General features: G+C 37.5%; 2 protein-coding genes and 1 long non-coding RNA gene across 6 annotated transcripts in view; 1 reads left to right on the top strand and 2 right to left on the bottom strand.

The window, feature by feature from the left end:
* Positions 1-9618, top strand: part of LRRN3 (leucine rich repeat neuronal 3) — a 40072-nt gene extending 30454 nt beyond the window's left edge. For both annotated transcript variants that reach the window (XM_088141723.1, XM_088141725.1), the window contains exon 2: positions 6645-9618. In XM_088141723.1, the coding sequence (XP_087997849.1) occupies positions 6981-9113 (2133 nt within the window). In that variant the 5' untranslated portion in view covers positions 6645-6980 and the 3' untranslated portion in view covers positions 9114-9618. The remainder of the gene's footprint in view (positions 1-6644) is intronic.
* IMMP2L (inner mitochondrial membrane peptidase subunit 2) overlaps positions 1-20731 on the bottom strand; it is a 443311-nt gene that overhangs the window by 263120 nt on the left and 159460 nt on the right. The gene's annotated exons all lie outside the window — the stretch shown is intronic.
* The window catches only part of LOC148215898 (uncharacterized), an 82717-nt gene that overhangs the window by 24021 nt on the left and 37965 nt on the right, over positions 1-20731 (bottom strand). The window lies entirely within an intron of this gene.

Below are 20731 nucleotides of genomic sequence, written 5' to 3'. Positions count from 1 at the left end.
GTCTTTCCCTGTTACACATCAAATTAACCCAGTGGCCTTCTGTCTATAATTGCCTGCTTCAGTGAAGATTCATCCAGTATTTTACTAGTTGCTGCTTGTTCAGGAGATGCCCTTTCTCCTGAATTCTGCATCTGCTCTTCCCCATCTCCCCCCTCCCCAGGTTCTGATGTATGGGGAAGAGGAAGATGAAATGGAATGTATTCTGGATTCTAAACACAGGAGGAGATGCTTAGAATATTTTTAGTCATTGGAAAGGCAATCCTGAATCAGAGAGGTCATGCAAGAGGACAAAGGATGTTCATGTACCACAACTTCTCAGCCAGTGCCATCTGAAATTCCCAAACAAGCCCCATACCTTGAACTTCTGTCACTATCAACATACAATGAACCTCAGTATAAAGGAGACTTTTTGCTTCTGGTCATGCAATAGGAGGGGAGGGGCACTTTCCAGCTCTGTCTAGTTCTTTCCTGTCAGACTTGTCTGTTGACCTTGGCAAGTTGCTGGGCCCATCTAGAAGGGAGGGAGGGAGAGTGATTCTGTATCAGTTGCTTATGACACATTGCCTGGTCTGTCTTTATGACAGAATGGAGACTTGGCCATGGGAATGGGGAAGGAATGAACAAACTATTGAGAGGGGACTTTCAGAAAAGATGAGAAAGAGGAAAGCATGAGAAAGAAACTCAAAATAATCCCACCTTGATTTTATTTGGTATAAGATGGGGCAGGGAGAAACTCTGGCAGACTTTCAAGACTCTGTCATTCTACCTTACTACAACAGACAGCATTCCTGGAATTCCTACAATGCCTGTTTCTTGACTTTGCCTACCTCAAAAGACTGATATCTAAATAGTTGCAAGCCATTCCAGATAGGTGTGTGTATTTCAAGCAAATACTCTAAACACAAGACCACATACTTACATGTGCACATGCGCACAGACACACACACGTATACTTGGTCTTTAACATTTTCCTAAGTTGTGTGAAATTATTGTTATGAGATTATGAGGCATGGGATCAAAGCAGAAAAAGGACATGTATTTACTTATTTATACAAACATATATACCACTCACTCCAGACATTCAAGGGAATTGAGAAATGAAAGTCCCAAATCCAGTTAACCTTATGTAGGGCTGAAAGGCTTTTGCCCCTAATTGTAACTCAGTTTGTCACAAAGGCACCGAACTAAAAAAGCAAGCTACAAGCAATGTTCATCTGCTGTACCAATCTCGGGTACCATTCTTTGCACAGAGTCAAGTATGACAAAGGAATTAAACCAGGAAAAGGGAAAGAGTATAGAGTGTGAATTACTCTGAATATTAAGCTGGAAGCATCTTAAAAGCCAAACAACATACGCATGAAAAGCTTGTTTTTTGCTCAAAGACACTTGGCAGTGCTACTGCAGAGTTTCTATGTCAAAGAGCTATTAGCTTTTAACAAGAAATTATCCAGGATACGCCAATATATCTATATTCTTCCTGTATGTAAACTTCCTGAGTATTATGAAATGTGTATTTTTTCATTAAAAAATAAAGCACCCTCACCAGCAACGTTTCATTCTGATAGCTGCACCTTTGAAACAGAAATGAAATTTATTCTCCCCTTTCTCCAGAATTAAGTGAGAAAGATTTGTTTATATGCACACTGACTTCATCATGAACAGAGAAAACTAGGTAGATTTTTATACTGAAAGGCACTATATGCTTTTATACTCAAGGTGAGAAATTAATCACACCTGTGCATGAAAGAAAAATCTATACAAGCAGTTGACCTAAGCAAAATTCATAGCGGTCTGTCAACACAAACAAGGTTCTCCTTTCCATATATTGTTTCTCACAGAATATAACAATATTGTTGTAAAGGTGATAAAGGGGCTTGGTTTCTTAGCATAAACAAGTAATAATAAATTAGGATGATGTTAACATTCTTCACTGTAGTACTAAGAAGCCTAGTCAAGATAAATGTTAGCTACAAAATGCTTATAGCTTAATAGTAGAGCTTGTAACTATGGGGTTTTTTGGGTCCATTCACTGTTCCATTATAAGGCATTTTCCTTGAGTTTCTGACAAGGAAAAGGATCAAAAGCCATTCTCAAGTTTTTAAATATCACAGTGCGCCCAACAGAATTTATCATAGACAAAGTCATGACCAGAACAAATAACAGTAGTTCTTTTTACATATACTGTACAAATGAAGATAATGGTCATAGTAAGGTAATTATTACTGGAACTTCTATTCTTTTTAGAGTAGATTAACCAAAATACATTGGAAGTAAGTTTAAAAGAAGAACTACCTGTTTGCACAGTAAATTATTTTTAGACTAACTTTAGAACGTACTGGGGGATGCAGTCCTGCAAACTAATTTAAATGGAGTTAGCAGAGAAATTCATGCTTTCTATTTAGTTATGATAGATCAATGATAATTTCATGTTCAGAAATAGTCTAAAAACACATACCTGATGTTGTGGCTAAACAGGAGAAAGCCATTTCCATTATACTATCCAACTTTTTCAGTTTCAAGTAGGTTTCATAGCCTAACTCGGCCCCAGCAAAATGTAAATGGGCTGGTTATAAATCACAGAGACACATTTATAAATTGATGATCAATTTATTGATCAATTTATAAATGCATACATTGATGGCCAGTCTTCTGCCCAAGAATCAAGGACCTATGCAATAGTAGTGTTCTAATTCAAGCTGAGAAACAAAGTTCTACTAACAGTATGAATAACATAGTCAGAGTAAAAGGGCAAAAGGGTAGCAGTTGGCAGGTCTGGTCCAAGAATCACAAATACAAGTAGACATAGAAAGAAACATGAAGATAAAACCCATCGTAGAAGTTCTATAAGCACTGAGTCTCCTACTGGGAAGACCACAAATATCAAAGTTTCTTTCCCTTTCCTCCCGAACACAGCTGAAGCTGAACATCCATCCTTTAGTGACATCAGATTCAGCAAAGCCTCCACTCCAGTCAGGTTTCTTCCATGTAAGCAGCCACTCCTTTGTCTGGTAATCCTTTGACCCTTTATAGTTTGTCAATGTGTAGTTCCTGAAGGCTATGTGGCCTTGACTCCAGCTGAATTTTCTATAGCAGAATTGGGGATGGCAGAGTCTGCATCTGTTCTTTCTTCATTCTTACTTAGGTTTGGCACTTTAGCATCTGAATGATAAATCCTGCTTCTTCAGATGAAGAAGATGTGTGCAGATGGGCTATGACAGTAGGCTCCTAAACATACCAGGCTGATCAGTGCTGCAAACCGAATTCAGATTAGATGGAACCTTGGTCCAATAGACAATTACAGTTCAGTACTCTGTAATTCAATATCTGACAACATTTTGCTATTCTAACTCCAAATGGAGAATGTCAATCTTAAATTAATGTGAAGAAAGCTATTGACTATGGAATGTCAATTCTATGGAATATAATGTCTTATTTTATGTTTACATCTCCAAACTCTATGTTTACTTGAATGAGAGATTATAAAATGGATGCTGTGCACAGTTACAAACAAGTACACACTGAGAGGATATTGAAGATTATTTGATATCAGTGTTGAATAGCTTTCTTTTCCTTAGCACAATTTTTTTAGAGTAAATAATGAGGTTAACCTTCTGGCATTACCAAGGGTGACCATCCAAGGGCATCCTGGCCCTAAGTTACACATTCTGGGCAAAACATTTATTATTTTTTCAGTTTTGTATTTGAAATTATTACAATAAATTGAGCTAGCAAAGTACTCACTCTACACAAATACCTAGCACAGAATAAAGAAAGGACCAATTTAAAAACTTTATCAACAGGGAATTTTATGTACTCATCAACATCGTATCTAGATAACATATTAGAAATAAGTTATCTTGGTGGTTTCAAATAATAACCTCAAAAATATAAAACCAGCAAAATTAAAAATACATTCAAACATCATACAAATAAAATCTATAATTTTTAGATAACCTTATAAAAATGAAAAACTTAGTAAAGCATCAGATTCCCCAAAAAAGCAAAGGCAAAGGGACTTTGGAAACTATGCGGCTCTCATGAATGCAAATTGTGCATTTTGTTTCTTTAGGGCAATAAGGTAATATTAAAACTTTAGGGTACCATTAATATTCCACATAGAAACTATGGGCTTTTGTGGAGGCTGATTCTGGGTTACAAAACTGGGCCTTGAAATTTTACTGGGAGCCAATGAAGATCACAATGTTCTTATATAATGACCAGATCCTTGTTAGAAATGATTTGAGCTAAATATGGGCAATAGAGTGGTACACAATGTAAATTATCAAATTAATGCCAGACGTTAATTAACATTTGGGAAGGATTTTTCTTCCTTTCTTTAAATCTCAGATTTAAAAATGTCATGGAACAGACCACATTTTATTAAGTTACTTTCTATCAATGATACTTTGCATTGCAAATGAATTGGCCCATCACCATAGAAGTACATAACAAAACTTAACAGCAGAATGTTTTTCCTGCATGTTTATCTCACACATTGTCTGTTCATTTCATTTATACACATGAAAAATGCAAGTTAAAAGACTAGTCCTAAATATAGAGAAAATGAAGAACAAGCAGGGGACGAAAAAAAACCCTTGGATAATATCTATGAACAACAACAAGAAAAAAATGTATATACCACATACTCTCAATCTTTCAAACTTGACTATAGGTTTTCCAGAACAATCTAGATCTCATACACCTAGGATGTAATGTTTATAATATTGTCATTGAAGGATGATATGAAGGATGGAATTAGACAATGCTACAAGACAGTTTAGTGTGATGATTTATTTATTCAGATATTATAGCATTCAATTGGCATACCCTCCCAAAAAAAGTACCCAGAAGCACAACTTCCACAACCCTAAGCAAAATGAATATCCTGTGAAAAGACTATTATTAAATTTGGATGCATTCTTTCAATTGGCCCCTTCCCAGAATCCAAAGCAGTTCTAAAATGTTTATGTTGCTAGAAATATTGTTATTGCTCTACAATACTCCAAATCATCATAGGATCAAAACCTCTATAGCTCTACTTCAAACTCTCCCTAAAATTCAGAATAATATAGCTTGATATTCTTGAAGAATTGAATACTGGGTATACTTACTCAGTTGTGACCAAATATGTGTATACACATATCTCTGGTCCAAATCTCATCTCTGCCCAAAATATATTAGGTGAACTTAGCCAATTTTCTTGAAGTTATAACCTTCAGACGTGTTGGGACTGCAAACTGTAGAATTCCCCCCAGCATGGCTACTAGGAATTAGCAGCCTCAACATATTGCAAATTGCAGTCTCTCAGATTTTGTTCCAGTCTGAAATATAGGATTGTAAGACTTCTGTTTAGTTTATTAATGAAGGTCTTTATTAGTATAAAATGAATGCAAAGAGTAAAGAAAAATGTTTTTAAATAAGAGAATGATATAAGGCTGGGGTTTTTTTTCTGCTTTTGCTGGCATCAGTAGTGTTCACTTCAGATACCATTTATTACTAACAGAATATTTACCCATTATCTGAATGCTGGCTACTCAGTTTCATAGGTAAGGGCTCATAGGCACCCAATAAATGGAAGGAGCCAAATCAGATTTAGTTTTGTATGCTCTAATCTTGAATGACCCCCCTTACTGATGTTGTATACACCTTTTCATCTAACTGCAAACACTCTGAAACATCTCAAAATACATTTATCAATGTCTATGAGTTCCTGACCCTGGTATACTGTTTTAAAACAATGCTTCTACTGCCACATGTTAATACTGGTACCAAAACTAAAAAGAGCACAGTGTGGACTGTAATGTGATTGACTCATCAGGCTTATACTGAATGCTATGCACTGGTGTGCAGGGTTGCTTGAAGTACACCCGCAGCAGTGAAGCTGCCATATTGTTTAATCACCGATGCAGCGCTTCTAATTTGCAGTGTTCTTATCAGGATAAGCACAACCATATGAAGTTTTTGCTTGCCTCATGTGAACCTTTTAATGTATATTTTTAAAACATAAAACACCCATTTCCCCCCCCCCAAAAAAACCCAATGTGAAGTTGCTCTGCATGCCCACATATGCAGGAAGAGCATCTAGAGCAGTCATGAATATCTGGAAAAGAAGACAACTGGTTTAGCAATTTTAGCATTCTCACGTGTGCCAAAATACTACTCTGGGTGGATTTGCATAACTCTCCTAGGTCTAAAATTGCAAACTTATATATCTCTAACTGAAAATAAGTCCCACTTATTTTAGATAGATAAACTGGTGGTTGAAACATTTATCAAATATACAGATGAAATTTTCATTTGGATTATCAACTGCACCATTGGATATATCACTGTGGAACTTCTGTTAAGATTCAGTCCCAGGATTTGATAGGTCCATATGTAAATGCTTATATTTACATGCTTAACTCTTTTCAGTGTCCATAATTACCTACCCCACCTGCCACACAATTGCTTCACTGACAATACATGGCCAGTTGTTTGCAGTTTAGATAGCTGTGACAATACAAGTTGTTATGATTAGCCCAACAACCTTTTAACATTATACACAAAAAACAACATTCTATAATTTTAAATCAAAAATAATATATAAACCTTTGTTGCTATGTTCACTGATGGTATTAATTCTTCTCTCCTTTACATTGTAGGTCCTTTTTCCCAAACAAACAAAAATGAAAGAAGATATAACCGAAAGAAAAATGACTGCTATTATATAAATGAGCTACTTCCTTTGCTATCTCCTTCTGGATATACTTCATTTTGAAGAATCTATCCATGTGAAGTAACATCATTTTCCAAAAATGCCTTTTACAATGAGACAAAGTGATTGTAAAGATGCAGTGCATTTCCAAGAAGCAAAGGAACATTGTGCCTCCTCAGCATGCACCATCTGACAAATGCAAGTGATTGTCTTATCAAATGACCAACTCTTACTGTACATAAAAAAAAACTGTACAATTATTTTTCTGAAATCCTGAGCTAAGATGAAGGACATGTCACTCAAAATTTACTTTTTACTTGGCCTAACTATCACTGTTCCAATACAAGCTGTGGATAAAAAAACAGACTGCCCACAGTCATGTTCCTGTGAGATAAGACCGTGGTTTACTCCTAGATCAATATACATGGAAGCATCAACAGTAGACTGCAATGACGTAGGCCTTTCTGCTTTTCCACCTCAACTGCCTGCCAATACACAGGTTCTACTTCTACAAGCAAATCATATTAAAAAAATTGAATACCCTACAGAATTTCCGGTAAACCTTACTGGTTTGGATTTGTCCCAGAATAGTTTATCTACAGTGACTACTATTGAACTTCAGAAGATAACCCAACTTTTTTCAGTGTATCTGGAGGAAAACAAACTTACAGAATTGCCTGACAGATGTTTCTTTGGACTTAATAATCTCCAAGAGCTTTACATAAATCACAATCTGCTTTCTACAATTGCATCAGGAGCATTCACAGGCCTTGATAACCTTCTTAGGCTTCATCTCAATTCAAACAATCTGCAACTCATTAACAGCAAATGGTTTGAAGCTATTCCTAATCTGGAAATTCTTATGATTGGAGAAAATCCAATAAATAGAATTGAAGATATGAACTTTAAACCCCTTATAAATCTGAGGAGCCTGGTTTTAGCAGGCATAAATCTCACAGAAATACCAGATAATGCCTTGGCTGGTCTTGACAATTTAGAAAGCATCTCTTTTTATGACAACAGATTAGTTAAAGTGCCCCACAGAGCTCTTCAAAAGGCTACAAATCTTAAATTTTTGGATCTAAACAAAAACCCCATTAACAGAATACAAAGAGGGGATTTTAGCAATATGATACACCTGAAAGAATTAGGAATTAATAATATGCCTGAACTGATATCTATAGATAACCTAGCTGTTGAAAATTTGCCAGATTTGAGGAAAATAGAAGCAACCAATAATCCAAGATTATCATATATACACCCTAATGCATTCTATCAACTTCCACGGCTGGAATCACTCATGCTCAATAGCAATGCACTGAGTGCTCTGTACCACAGTACAATTGAGTCTTTGCCCAATCTCAAGGAAATCAGCATACACAGCAACCCAATCCGCTGTGACTGTGTCATTCGATGGATTAATATGAATAAAACTAGCATTAGATTTATGGAGCCAGAGTCATTATTTTGTGTAGATCCTCCTGAATTCCAAGGCCAGAATGTGAGGATGGTTCATTTCAGGGAGATGATGGAAATCTGTCTTCCACTGATAGCCCCAGAAAGCTTTCCTACAAATTTAAATTTAGAAACAGGTAGCTATGTTTCCTTACATTGCCGAGCCACTGCAGTCCCAGAACCTGAAGTGTACTGGATTACTCCATCAGGACATAAGCTTTTACCCAATACTGTTTCCCTTAAATATTATGTACATTCAGAAGGAACATTAGAGATCAGTGATATAACACAAAAAGAAAGTGGTCTATACACATGCATAGCAACTAATTTAGTTGGTGCAGATTTAAAATCCATTATGATTAATGTGGATGGTTCTTTCCCCCAGGAGAACCACAAATCTTTCTCTATAACAGTAGAAGATGTACGCTACAATTCCATATTACTATCCTGGAAAGCAAATTCCAAAATTGTGAAATCTAACATCAGATGGACTGCCTTTCCAAAAGACAGAAACTCCCTGACCTCTCAGAGTGTTCGAATTCCATCACACCAAAAGGCCTATAATTTTACACACCTTACCCCATCAATGGAATATAAAATTTGTATGGACATCCCCACTATCCGGCTGCAGAATGCAAGACAATGCATCAATGTTACCACAAAAGGATTGGATCCAGCAATGAGCAATTGTGAGAAGAACGGCGGCAGCAGCACTACATTTCTTATCTGCCTTGGTGTTCTTTTAGGATTCTTTTGTGTTGCCGCCCTCTTCAGTTGCATCTGTCATGAAATGAACTGTGATGCAGGACACAGATTTTTCAGGAATTACCTGAAGAAACAATCCTTTTCTTTCAGTGAGCTTTATCCTCCTCTAATCAGTCCTTGGGATGCTGATAAAGAGAAAAGCACAGCCCTTGAAGTGCAAGCCACAGTAATAGAGGTTCCAACAAACATGTCATGAAAGTTAATATTATTGAACTTTATGCTTGAAAGTGGCAGCATACAGGACTCTCTCTTCTGTTGTGCTCAGTTATAAGGCGAAAAAGGATTCCTTTATGGAAACTTAGTGATTACAAATGGTGGTTACAAATACAAATATTTACTGGTGTAGTATTTTTTTTTTACAAAGGAAACACCTGTCTTTGGAAGTTCTGTACCAATTAAACTGTTTTCTAAGACTTTATATGAGACTTTTTAGGTACTTCTAAGAGGTACTTAATGCTGTCTAAATAGTCAAGTAGATAAGATTTTTTCTGTATTTGTTGTTTTTTTAATTACATGTAGGAATAGTGGAACTGAATAAGGCCCTCCTCCTGTGTTGTATGACACACTTAGCCACGAGTTTTTGCGTGAACAGATACAACTAGAATTGACCTGTGGTTTATTGAAATGAACAAATTCTGTAGAGTAGCCACAGTGAGTATGTGAAACTTTTTTATGATGAAAAATACAATTTTTGATTACAACCAAAACAGCTTCAATGTCTTTCTTTCTAAAACCATTATTCTGGGATATATTCTCCAATACATAATTTAATTCCTAATAGAGATATGTTTCTAGAGAAATGCATGTGTGATTTTGAAAACTTATTTTAGATTGTGCAGTTGCAATGCTATCCTAAGTATTCATACATAGGTTTGGATAAGTTGTATTGCCTGATCTATTAGCTGACAGGCACATCAATTTTCACAGGGTAACAAAAATAGTTATGTCCTTGGTATGAGGTTTAATTTATAATTTTAAAAGTCTGCAGTAATCTATAAACTGTACTTAATATTATACTCAACTACATAGTATCCTAAACAATTCTACAGATCTTTACCCAGAAGTGAAATCATTGCATTCCGTTAGATTTATTCCCAGCTTAAGTGATTAAAGAGCAATTTCACAGTCTGATACACAGGTTGTTATATCAAAATGCTCTAACATACCCAAAAACTTGCTGGCAACCTACTGGTGTGTGTATTTGTGTATGGAGGGGTGTGGAGAGTTCTGCTTTGTTGTTAAAGACAGCAATGAATTAGGTCAGGTGAACATTTCTCCAGTTCAGAATCAAATCAAACTGAACCTTTATTCTGGCTATAAGGCCAGCAGTGAGAAATAAGTAGAAGAGGTAAAAATGAAAGTATATGAAGCTAAAAAAAAAGGATCAAGGTGGAACTTTAGGATGCTTTAGGAACCTTCTATTCTTCCATTAAAGAGGCACCATTTAGAGTCTTTGTAATGCCACAAAGTGCCAGACATGGATATGGTGGGAAGCAGAAGGACACATTTGACTGGAATTAGAAATCTGAAATTTAAGATCATATTAATTTTAAGGAACAGACTCCTTAAAAGAGCATCATCATTTGCTGAAGCTTGTGCAGAATCCTGAAAAAGGTAAGGCTGTTTCTCTGTGAACAACAGAGAAATTCTGTGTTTCTACTTCTGCAGGTTCTGAAACGCTTTTTCTGTTCATTTTATAAATATGATCAGCTGTACTGTGTACATACACAGAGATTTTAGACTGGTGTTAAAGCAACATTTGGGAATTAAAATAACTGATGTCCCTGAAGAAATTTAAGACATGTCCTCTGCTAGTGAATTTCTCAGTGCACGAAACAAGACTGTGGACAAGACAGGGTTTTGTCAGATACACTAGGATCTTGTGACTATATAGTATTTGAATTGAAAAAAAAATAAAAACATGTTGCTAAGGAACCTTTTCTCTACATATGTTGCACTAAATTATACAATAAGACAAAAGGAACAAAGCAGGTCAAATTGTTCCAAATACTACCAAAATAAAAACATAGTAATGAGCAGTTATTCTACCTTGGCTCTAGAGATCCATCTTAAAATCAATGTTTTAATTTATTCATGCTAATCCAGTGTTTATGAGGCAAGCTGTAAGACTATAAGAAAAAATAGAAAGAAAATTCTGCTGACTAGAATTACATTCTCAAATGCTGGCACTGCATTTAACATAAATATTTTGCTGTCCAAATATATATACTTGATTAAAGTATTTGTAAACCACCCTTCTAATGCACTGCAGAGCTTAAGACAACTGAAATCCTAGAGGAATTAAACAAGAGAGTAATGTACAAGAGATAAAAAACAGATTTTCACCATTTTTTAAAAAATGAGGTTAAAAGATTACACAGAGAGTATGGAAATTAACTTTTCAATTTTCAGGAATAAATATTCCCCCAAATATAAAGATTAGTTGTGTTCGTTTAAGGGGAAAAAAATCAATATCAGATTTAAGCATCAAATCACAATATAATAATTCAGAGCAACTGCAGTGGGACGAAGAGTGAAAATCAGCCCATAGAAAATTGGAAGATTTAAGGTAAAAATGGCAGATATGCAGAGAACAGGAACAAGGCCTGCCAGCATGTATGCAGGAAGTTAATCACTTGCAGAATGGACAATTAGTCCATGGTTCATTCACATATTCAAACAGAGTATCTAGGAACAGGCAGAGTCTATTTCCAAAAGCAGAGTTCACAGACAATTTGAGAATCAACAAAGATAAAATCAGGACCACAGCAAGGTCAAGGAACAAAATGCTGTGTAACTTCCTTGTACAGCCAAGACTAGTAACTTTTAAGCATGACCTCTTGGACCTTCATTAAAACCTCAGTGCAGACCATTACAGAGGTCTTTTAAACATTTCTACTACCAAGAAAAGTTTTATTCCTGAGATGTCCTGTTTCTCAGGTTGGCTTGGGATACCATATTTATGCTGCAAATATGTGTATGATCACAAGATGGTAGCAAGGAGAGACAATAAAATCTAATCTTTTGCTGCCATCCAGTGGCCTCCCAAACATTTGCAACCTAACATTTGTTGATTGCTCTAAGGTTCACCTTGCAATTTTCTAGATTCTTTTACCTGCCATCTATACTTCCTAATCTGACCAGTATCTCAGGTGGTGATTCATTTCCAGAGGGGAATATCTGCATCTGAAAGTATTATATCAATAAGATCTCCCTGTTCTATGTCAGGATTTTCAGAAGTAAGTTCCTGCTTACTCACAGAGCTTTAGATTTTCTACTAAAGAGTAATCTTTTGGAGGAGAGATTCACAATAAGCACAAAAAGTATCAAGTTTCTGATGAGACCATCAATGAGAAACTAATGTAGGAAGCAACTGGTCACTGAATGATGCAAGAGAACATTGACAAATGTGGGACCAAGTGGATGGAACCACTTGTCTTTGTTTCAGGAAGAAAAATATATTGGCAAGCAATGGTATGAAAGCATGAAAGTGAACCATGTGCCAAAAAGTTCACCAACTCTAAATATAGATTATACAGATAATCTGGAAGCAATGCTCTATACCTTGTATATCTACAACATCACCTTCTGGCCAGATGTTTGCTAGTGTCTAGTGAGTTATCTGAACTCATAACATGCAGTGAGAACACTGAAGTTCTAAGGAGACTAGATTTTGAATAGTTTCTGAAAAATAACTGCAGTATATTCTGCATTGAAAGTACTAGATATAAATGCAAATATATACATTTGTGTGTTTGTATGTATGTGTGAGACAAAGAGAGAGAGAGAACATATAAATGTAAATACACACATAATATGTGAATATATGGGTAATATGTTTGATACACTTGAATTCTTTTCTTCTGGTTTGAGGAAAAAATCTGAAAGAAGCCATTTGAGATCCACCATTTTTTTACTGTGCCGTTTCAAAGTAGCATTTGAAACTGTGAATGTAAACTAATAACACTTAAGACTGAGAACGGAACTTCAAGAAGGACCAGCATTTTAAATCTCCGTGTTTATTTAGTACAGCTATCCTTGGCAAGCATTTTGTCCTTTTTAAAAAAATGTCTAGACTATGAATTATGATGAATTTTAGGAGATCAGGAGCAATGGTATAATCTTAACATAATCATGTCTTTTCTTTTCCACGAACTGTCACTGTCATCATACTATTCATTGATTAGCATTAATAGCAGAAGAATGGTGCAATATTTTCGAACTTTTAATAATAACTCCTTTTTTTTTACATTTTCAGGTAAAAACAAGTTGTGAATTGGAAACTACAAGTACTTTTAAAACAGTTTTTAAGGTAGAGAGTAAACAGCCATGGTTCCTTATTATCCAAAATATGGATCTTTATGAATTCAGTATGTCTCAGCTGAGCATATTCTTCAGAAACCTGATGAATCGCTATCACGCCCATGCTGACATTAGCATTTATCAGGGAGACATGCCTATATATCATGAGATATTTCAGCACTGAGGACAGAGCTTTTAGCAGCAGGCTATTTATCAAGCACACAGTAGATGTAATACACCCTGTTGTATTGCTGGTACTGTATAGGTCAGCAAGAACTTGTTCATGTACCTTGTACGTTTGTCTTTTTGAAGTGAAGTACATTTAAAACTTGCTCCTGATACAGCTCCAGGGTTACAATCAAGCAACAGTCAAAATCAGTGGCACAAAATAACCATATCTAGAGCATACTTAGCTATAAGAATTAGAAAAACAAATTGTTTCTGCATCAAATGGATGCAATCAGCTGTTCTTATCATTTGTTGTGCCATTTAGTATATTTCATAATACCACATCTGATAATAAGCAGTGAACATTTTGATATACTTTTTTCCTCTTTTTTTTGGCTACTAAATAAGCATCGGCCCAACATATTCAAACCATTATTGCATGTTAATAATGTTGTGCTGGTGCTATACACACATAATTATTCCAGTATCTTAGACAAAAAAATCACAGATCATGATCAAAAGCATCAGCATCCACAGCCTAGCATTAGCTACACAAATTGCTATTAAGGACAGAAAGTATTGACTCTTGCTGTTTGATCATATTCTCAATTAAATTTCGATGAATATTAATGAAAATCTAGTTTGACAGTGAGACACACACAAGCAAAATAATTGCTGTGATCATTTTCCTAGCATTATTTGATAGTTAACTAAAACAGAGCTAAAGTAATTAGGACTCATTACTCTCATTTAGACCATTAATCTGATGTGTATGGGGATGATTACGGTCACAGCCTCAGTCCCCACTGAACGCATTTGTTCAACTAGAAAAATGTATGTACCTCCTTTTGTAGAAATGCAGAGTCCTAGAGCAATGGCTACTCTCCATGCATATATAACTGACCCAGTCTAAATAGAGTTCTGTATTGGCAAACCTTTTGTATAGTTTCTTCAGGGGCATTATGACTTGAAAGGGGGCTATTCCACTACTGAATGAAGAATTAGGTAAAGGGCTATGTGGATACATCTCTATACTGTGTCATATTCTTTCTGCCTGTAATAAATGTAATATTCATAGTCGTTCTCCTTGCTCCATGGTCTCTGATGCCATGTAATTACAGCATGCAAGAAAAGACAGGGATAGCCAAATCCACACTTGCAAGGTGACATGCAGTTTTTGACTTTCTAAACCTGCTTTCAGAGATACTTCAGTGCTTCCCTCAAGGGCAGGATCTCTGCTGATTGAGGTGGATTGTTACACAGGTTGCTGAGACGATTATGGAAAAACACTGAAGCATCAACTGGGTTTTCTATTATCTTCTCCTTCCCTACAAGTAACAGAGATCCCAACCCTTGGGAAAGCATTTTTGTTAGACAATAGCCAGTTCCACCATATCAAAAGACTCATCCACATGTCCTGCTTGGCACAGGAAGACACCCCGCTAATCATTTGCTGAGGATACATCCTCCCAACATAGTCTCCATCTCATTGCCATCTCACTGCAGAGGCAGAGGGAATCCAATCTAAAGTGTTCCTGCATGAAACTAATGTATTCTCTGCTATCACAGCCAAGAACATCCCATGAGGTCATGGTGGAAAAACCTTCAGAGGTTAGCAATTAGCTGTTCTTTGACTGGTCTGGCAAAGCTGTTGTTGCATTACCCCATCTGCCTGGTCACTGACCTCTATATGTTTCCTTAACCCATCTGGCTGTGGATGTGAGAGAGGCTGGACTCATCACTGTGCAGGCTACCTCTTTTGGAGAGGTGGTTTACAGATTAGAATATACAGTCAGGTCCAGAAATATTGGGACATCGACACAATTCTAACATCTTTGGCTCTATACACCACCACAATGGATTTGGAATGAAACAAACACAATGTGCGTTAACTGCAGACTGTCAGCTTTAATTTGAGGGTATGTACATCCAACTCAGGTGAACGGTGTAGGAATTACAACAGTTTGCATATGTGCCTCCCACTTGTTAAGGGACCAAAAGTAATGGGACAGAATAATAATCATACATCAAACTTTCCCTTTTTAATACTTGGTTGCAAATCCGTTGCAGTCAATCACAGCCTGAAGTCTGGAACGCACAGACATCACCAGACGCTGGGTTTCATCCCTGGTGATGCTCTGCCAGGCCTCTACTGCAACTGTCTTCAGTTCCTGCTTGTTCTTGGGGCATTTTCCCTTCAGTTTTGTCTTCAGCAAGTGAAATGCATGCTCAATGGGATTCAGGTCAGGTAACTGACTTGGCCATTGCATAACATTCCACTTCTGTCCCTTCAAACACTCTTTGGTTGCTTTTGCAGTATGCTTTGGGTCATTGTCCATCTGTACTGTGAAGCGCCATCCAATGAGTTCTGCAGCATTTGGCTGAATGTGAGCAGATAATATTGCCCGAAACACTGCAGAATTCATCCTGCTGCTTTTGTCAGCAGTCACATCATCAATAAATACAAGAGAACCAGTTCCATTGGCAGCCATACATGCCCACACCATGACACTACCACCACCATGCTTCACTGATGAGGTGGTATGCTTAGGATCATGAGCAGTTCCTTTCCTTTTCCATACTCTTCCCATCACTCTGGTACAAGCTGATCTTGGTCTCATCTGTCCATAGGATGTTGTTCCAGAACTGTGAAGGCTTTTTTAGATGTCGTTTGGCAAAGTCTAATCTGGCCTTCCTGTTTTTGAGGCTCACCAATGGTTTACATCTTGTGGTGAACCCTCTGTATTCACTCTGGTGAAGTCTTCTTTTGATTGTTGACTTTGACACACATACACCTACCTCCTGGAGAGTGTTCTTGATCTGGCCAACTGTTGTGAAGGGTGTTTTCTTCACCAGGGAACGAATTCTTTGGTCATCCACCACAGTTGTTTTCCATTGTCTCCCGGGTCTTTTGGTGTTGCTGAGCTCACCGGTGCGTTCCTTCTTTTTAAAAATGTTCCAAACAGTTGTTTTGGCCACGCCTACTGTTCTTGCTATCTCTCTGATGGGTTTGTTTTGTTTCTTCAGCCTAATGATGGCTTGCTTCACTGATAGTGACAGCTCTTTGGATCTCATCTTGAGAGTTGACAGCAACAGATTCCAAATGCAAATAGCACACTTGAAATGAATTCTGGGCCTTTTATCTGCACATTGTAATTGGGGTACTGAGGGGATATCACACACCTGGCCATGGAACAGCTGAGAAGCCAATTGTCCCATTACTTTTGGTCCCTTCACAAGTGGGAGGCACATATGCAAACTGTTGTAATTCCTACACCGTTCACCTGAGTTGGATGTACATACCCTCAAATTAAAGCTGACAGTCTGCAGTTAACACACATTGTGTTTGTTTCATTCCAAATCCATTGTGGTGGTGTATAGAGCCAAAGATGTTAGAATTGTGTCAATGTTCCAATATTTCTGGACCTGACTGTATGCATCATGTAAGACTGAATGCAAGTCTACCAGGAGATCAATATTCGCACTGGTATACAGAAAGTTGAACTTGGTGCAGAAAACTTTCTCCCGTGTTGGTGAATAGAAAGAGGGCATGAATGGACAGGAGCAACTGCAGAGCTTGTCTTTCAATGTACCAAAGAACTGGTGTGTAGGCTTTGAAAGCAGAGTGGTTTTTAAGAAGTTGTAGCCGTAGGAATATTAATCTTAGCTCTGATAAGAAAAGAAAAGGTCTACACTATGAGTGGTCCACCATAATATGCATGCAAGCAAGGAAATAATGAAAATGACAGCCTGAACTCTGAATCCAGGTGAGGCAAGAGAGGCAGTGGCGACTCCTCAGGCAAAGTTGGTGGCTGTGCAGGAGGCGCTGTTCAGGGTGGGGGCAGAACTGCAGGAAGTGGAGGGATGAGGGCTTCCCAGAAACGGAGCACACACTCTGCAGCTCATGTTGGAAGTGCTTCTTGGAGAACTGGCCTGCAGGTTCAGTGAGGCGTGGAGGTGAGCCCAGCACCAACAGGCCCTCTGTTCGCTCAGCACAGCCTTCCTCCTGCAAAGCCTCATGAAGGGCCAGCAGCTTCCAATGCACTGAAGCCTGCAGGCCAGTTCTCCAGGAGCACTTCCAGCTTGCCTCCACCCCTCGCTGAAGCCCACAGGCTGGTCCTCCAGGAGTGCTTCCAACGCAAGCTGCACAGCATGCACTGTGCTCTGGGAAGCCCTCGTCCTTCTACTTCCTCCAATTCTGGTGCCACCCTGAACAGCACCTCCTGCACAGACACCAACTTTTCCTGGGGAGTTGCCACCGCCCTTCCTCCCTTACTTGGCAATGAATCGCACTGTGCCTTGCCAGCCCAGTTCACTGCACTCTCCACAGTCTGTGGGCTATCGCTCCTCACACTGGTGGCAGAAGATGGGGCTCTTCCACCCAATCTGCCTTCTCTTCTGGCTCCATATTCCTGCTTCTTCCCCAGCTGGGCCTGGCAAACTCCCTTCGGCAGATGAGGCTCTGCCGCTCTGCCACGCTCGCTGTATGCATCCTGGGGCCGTGCCCTCACCCGGCACCAGGATCCGGGCCAGCAGCAGGAGGAAGAAGACAGCAAAGGTCATCTGAGGGCAGCAGGGGTAGGCGACAGAGTGCAGGGCAGCCAAAAGGGCAGAGATAGGGGAGATAGGCAGGTGAGGGGAGCTGAAGCAGAGGCAGTTCACATAAGGGAGGAGAAGCGTGCAGTCCTAGCCTAACAACCGCAATCTGGACTGCCAGGATTGCCATCGCTAAGCAGCATTATGTTTTGCTTAAAAACTGCTTTGCTTAGTAATGGAAATTCCAGTCCTAATTAGGGTCATAACCCGAGGACTACCCGTACCTGTTTACTCTTATTAACTGGCTGACTGACAGAATAATTGTATGACAGAGAAATATACAGAATAAAACTTTTCCCATTTTTAACTATCACCTTATCACTTGCCTTTTTACTCCCATTCCCACTGTCCTCCCATTCACTAGTACATGATCTAGTGAGTGTTCAAAGTACATCGGCATATTACTTCAACCTAAATATATTTATTGTTACTTAAGAGTGCAAACATAAAAACTTAAAGTGCAAAAGGAAACACTTTTTCTTTAAAAACTGTGCAATCAATAAACATTTTCTGAAGAAGAGAAAAAGTGAAGTAACTACAATAATGTACTATGGATTTTTATTTAGCATATAAACAGAGAAGATGAGCTATTACTGAGTCTTTTTATGACAGAAAAAGTTAATGCTTTTTTCTATGTTTACATAGAACTAGATTGTGTTTTACATATTTTTCATTTGGGTTATTTTTCTTTTCAAGTATGCCAGTGCCAAGGAAGAAGGGTGTAGCAGAAAGAAACCATTTGTGAACTTTGACAACTTGCCTTGTAAACATTACAAGAAAAAATTAGGAGACATAAGACTTTGCTCTAAAGATGTATAAATACTAATTAAAGTCTTTCAAAGTGATTGGATTGCTGTTTGAATCCATTAAGGACCTTCTAAGTCTTGATAACTGAACCATTCATGATCTATATTAATGAGCACTTAATTTGCCAAATTTCACTGAAGTCCTACCAGCCTCTTCCTACACTTTTTAAAAAGCTAGATATGGCTTGGTAGAATATTACTAAATTACTAAAAGTATCATTACTAAAAGTATCATTCTCAATTGCTGAAGCATTTCCTATCAAAACCATTCTAGCCAACAGTTATTTGTAAGAAATATATTTTGCTGCTTATTCTGTATGAACTCTCCATTCCGCTCTCAATTTTATTAAAATATTGGAAAAGCAGGACTAATCCTAAGGAAATAAAATGAGCCCTGCCTATTCTAATCCAACATCATATTCCTCACAGCAGAACCTATTCCTAAGAATATAAACGAACATGTATATTGTTCTCAGGCATTTGAATTCCTATGAACGCACAAGAACAGTATACAAGTTTATTTGTATTAACTTCTTGTAATTTTTATGGTAATTCTCGAACCTTATGCCTCCATATAACTTGGACTACCCTCCATCTCCAGCTGGCATGGCCATCTGGAAGGAATCAGGTTTCAAAGACTAATCAAACATGTCATTTTTGATACAACCAATACATTACCTGCACTACACTGCATATACAGTTGCTGTGCTCAGAAAATGAAGTTTAACAAACTTGAAGTAAATGAGAAAAGAGATAGATCATCAGCATAACTGAAAAGGCACCAGATGGACTTTTCTGGATTCCAAATTAGCTGATGTCCCTTACAGTGTTATAGTTTATGAGAATGGAAACAAAAAAACCATCTGCCTCTTCTTAAAGTAGCTACTGACTCTCATTCCCCATAATCAACTCATGCTGGGCTCCAAATGCTGATCTCTTTCACTTTTATGAGATTCTCAACAATCCTTAACCCAAAGATTTTAGAAATGGCAATCTGATTTTTTTTTTTAAAAAAGGGGTCAGACTTGGAATTCTGTTGCGTGAATATCTCTCTAAAATAACATTACTACACAGAATGGATGCCATTAATATGAGACCATAATATTTTTTTCTTGACCATTTAGGAAAGATGATTGCCTCCATGCTTGCATATATGTCCTCTATATAGCTGGAGATCAAGGAACTTTTTCCAAATCATGTCCTAGACAGTAAAGAATTGTTCCTAGGTTACAATCAGTTTTCTATTGGAATAATCAAGCAATACTAAGAAAAGGCTAGAATATTATAGATCATTTAGTCTTTGGCCTGGCACAAAAATATTATTTCATATACAATTAAAAAAAATAAAATAAAACATAAAAGAGATGCATTTTTTTCTATAAAATCATATGATAAGGGCTACTGACAGAGTATGTACAATTTTGTATCAACTGTAGAATCATTGGAGATAATGGGTGGAATATATAAAATTAATTCATTTATTTTCACTGTTTCTCTGCAGAAACAATTTGTTTCTCTGTTAGGCTTCCATAGGCTTCAGTTAAGAGCCATGTGACTTGAGACCAGTCCTTCACTTCCTCTGTTACTAAAGGAGCTTGAACTAGGAAACCATCACCTGTAGCACTGATGACAATGAAGAAAACTGGGTTACCTGTTCTGAGCCAGACCACCATTCGATGGCAGCAAGCAGATACAGAAAATGATTTTTCCTGTCATCTAGCGGTCATCTGGATTTTTGTTGCTCAGCTCTGACAGCCCCAGTAATATCAACCAGAGCACTTTTTTAAACAGTGAGAATCCTGATTTCCCTATGGGACTAGAAATTAATACAGAATGCACAGAATAAAAGCATATAATTCCAACTTTGCATTAGATACACTGGCTAAATACATTTAATTTAAAATGCTGTATTTAATTAAAAATCCAGATCAGCTTGAAACCA

This window comes from Python bivittatus, unplaced genomic scaffold, assembly GCF_059951505.1.
Source record: "Python bivittatus isolate LINGU-HERP-01145 unplaced genomic scaffold, Pbiv_v1 ctg000330_np1212, whole genome shotgun sequence".
NCBI classification, from domain to species: Eukaryota; Metazoa; Chordata; class Lepidosauria; order Squamata; family Pythonidae; genus Python; species Python bivittatus.
The sequence above is the reverse complement of the archived record's forward strand: the minus strand, read 5'-3'. Positions and strand labels throughout refer to the sequence as shown.